This window comes from Phaethon lepturus, unplaced genomic scaffold (assembly GCF_000687285.1).
Source record: "Phaethon lepturus isolate BGI_N335 unplaced genomic scaffold, ASM68728v1 scaffold28470, whole genome shotgun sequence".
Taxonomy (NCBI): domain Eukaryota; kingdom Metazoa; phylum Chordata; class Aves; order Phaethontiformes; family Phaethontidae; genus Phaethon; species Phaethon lepturus.
This window is the reverse complement of record NW_010511642.1, coordinates 1-874: the sequence shown is the minus strand read 5'-3', so window position 1 is coordinate 874 and position 874 is coordinate 1. Positions and strand designations below refer to the sequence as shown.

The 874-nt window shown below is 47.1% G+C and overlaps 1 protein-coding gene across 1 annotated transcript in view; it reads right to left on the bottom strand.

Annotated features, from left to right (window-relative positions):
• The window catches only part of LIPT1 (lipoyltransferase 1), a 1,246-nt gene extending 954 nt beyond the window's left edge, over positions 1-292 (bottom strand). The window contains exon 1 of the mRNA XM_010284674.1: positions 1-292. This exon is cut by the window's left edge and continues 954 nt beyond it. Within this exon, the coding sequence (XP_010282976.1) occupies positions 1-244 (244 nt within the window). The 5' untranslated portion in view covers positions 245-292.
• Between the last annotated feature and the right edge of the window lie 582 nt (positions 293-874).

Below are 874 nucleotides of genomic sequence, written 5' to 3'. Positions count from 1 at the left end.
GCCAGGGATTCTGATGTCTCCCTATTACCACAGCAGGGGAATTTCTCCAAAGGAAAAGAACTTGTCTATTCTCTAAATTCATGTGGTCATGGATCCAGTCTTCCACAGCTAGGTTTTGGTAAACATCATTAGAAACAGACTGGATAACAAGGCCTCCACTAGTTGTGCTTCTGAAGCCAGCTTTTGGAGTCCTGAGGACACAGGATAACTGAAGGAAGTTCTTTAATGATGAGCGCAGTACCATGTTTTTAATAAATGGACAGTAGATGGAAGGAATACTTGATCTAGTAAAGTTGAATGTGGCAAGTACACAACCTGCTGTTGTAACAGAAACAAACTGCTAGTGGTAGTCATGATGCAGTCATGCTCTTCCCAAAGCAGCAACACTCCTCAGTGGGTGTGAGTTACATGGCATGTTTCTCCTCTTGAAGCTAATGACGCCGTTCAAACCCTGATGTGTTCTTAACACGAAAGAGTTAAGAGGTTGTCAGAGCAGATCCTCCTCACAGCCCTCAGTGCCTAAAAGACCAAAGGAAGAAACAGAATTTGGCTGTGTATTTCCCCTCACTCAATACAGTCTTGCCAATACAATCTTACTTCGTGTATTTTGCTAAACTTACGTTTTAGCAGTCCAGTTTTATCATTTTTTTCCCCCATTGATTTGATAAGAAAAAACAGGTGCAACAAGTTCATGAGCTTATTGGGTCAGTGACGATTGGTGACGAGCCTGAAAGGGCGAGGCAAGCCCCGCGGAGTTACCGCGGGCGGTACCGTGCGCTGCCGTCCCGGGCGCCATTTCGCTCTTGGCGCGGGTGTTCCCTCAGCCACGATGAGTCCCCTCAACCGCCAGCCCTCACCGTGCAGCGGCCCGCTC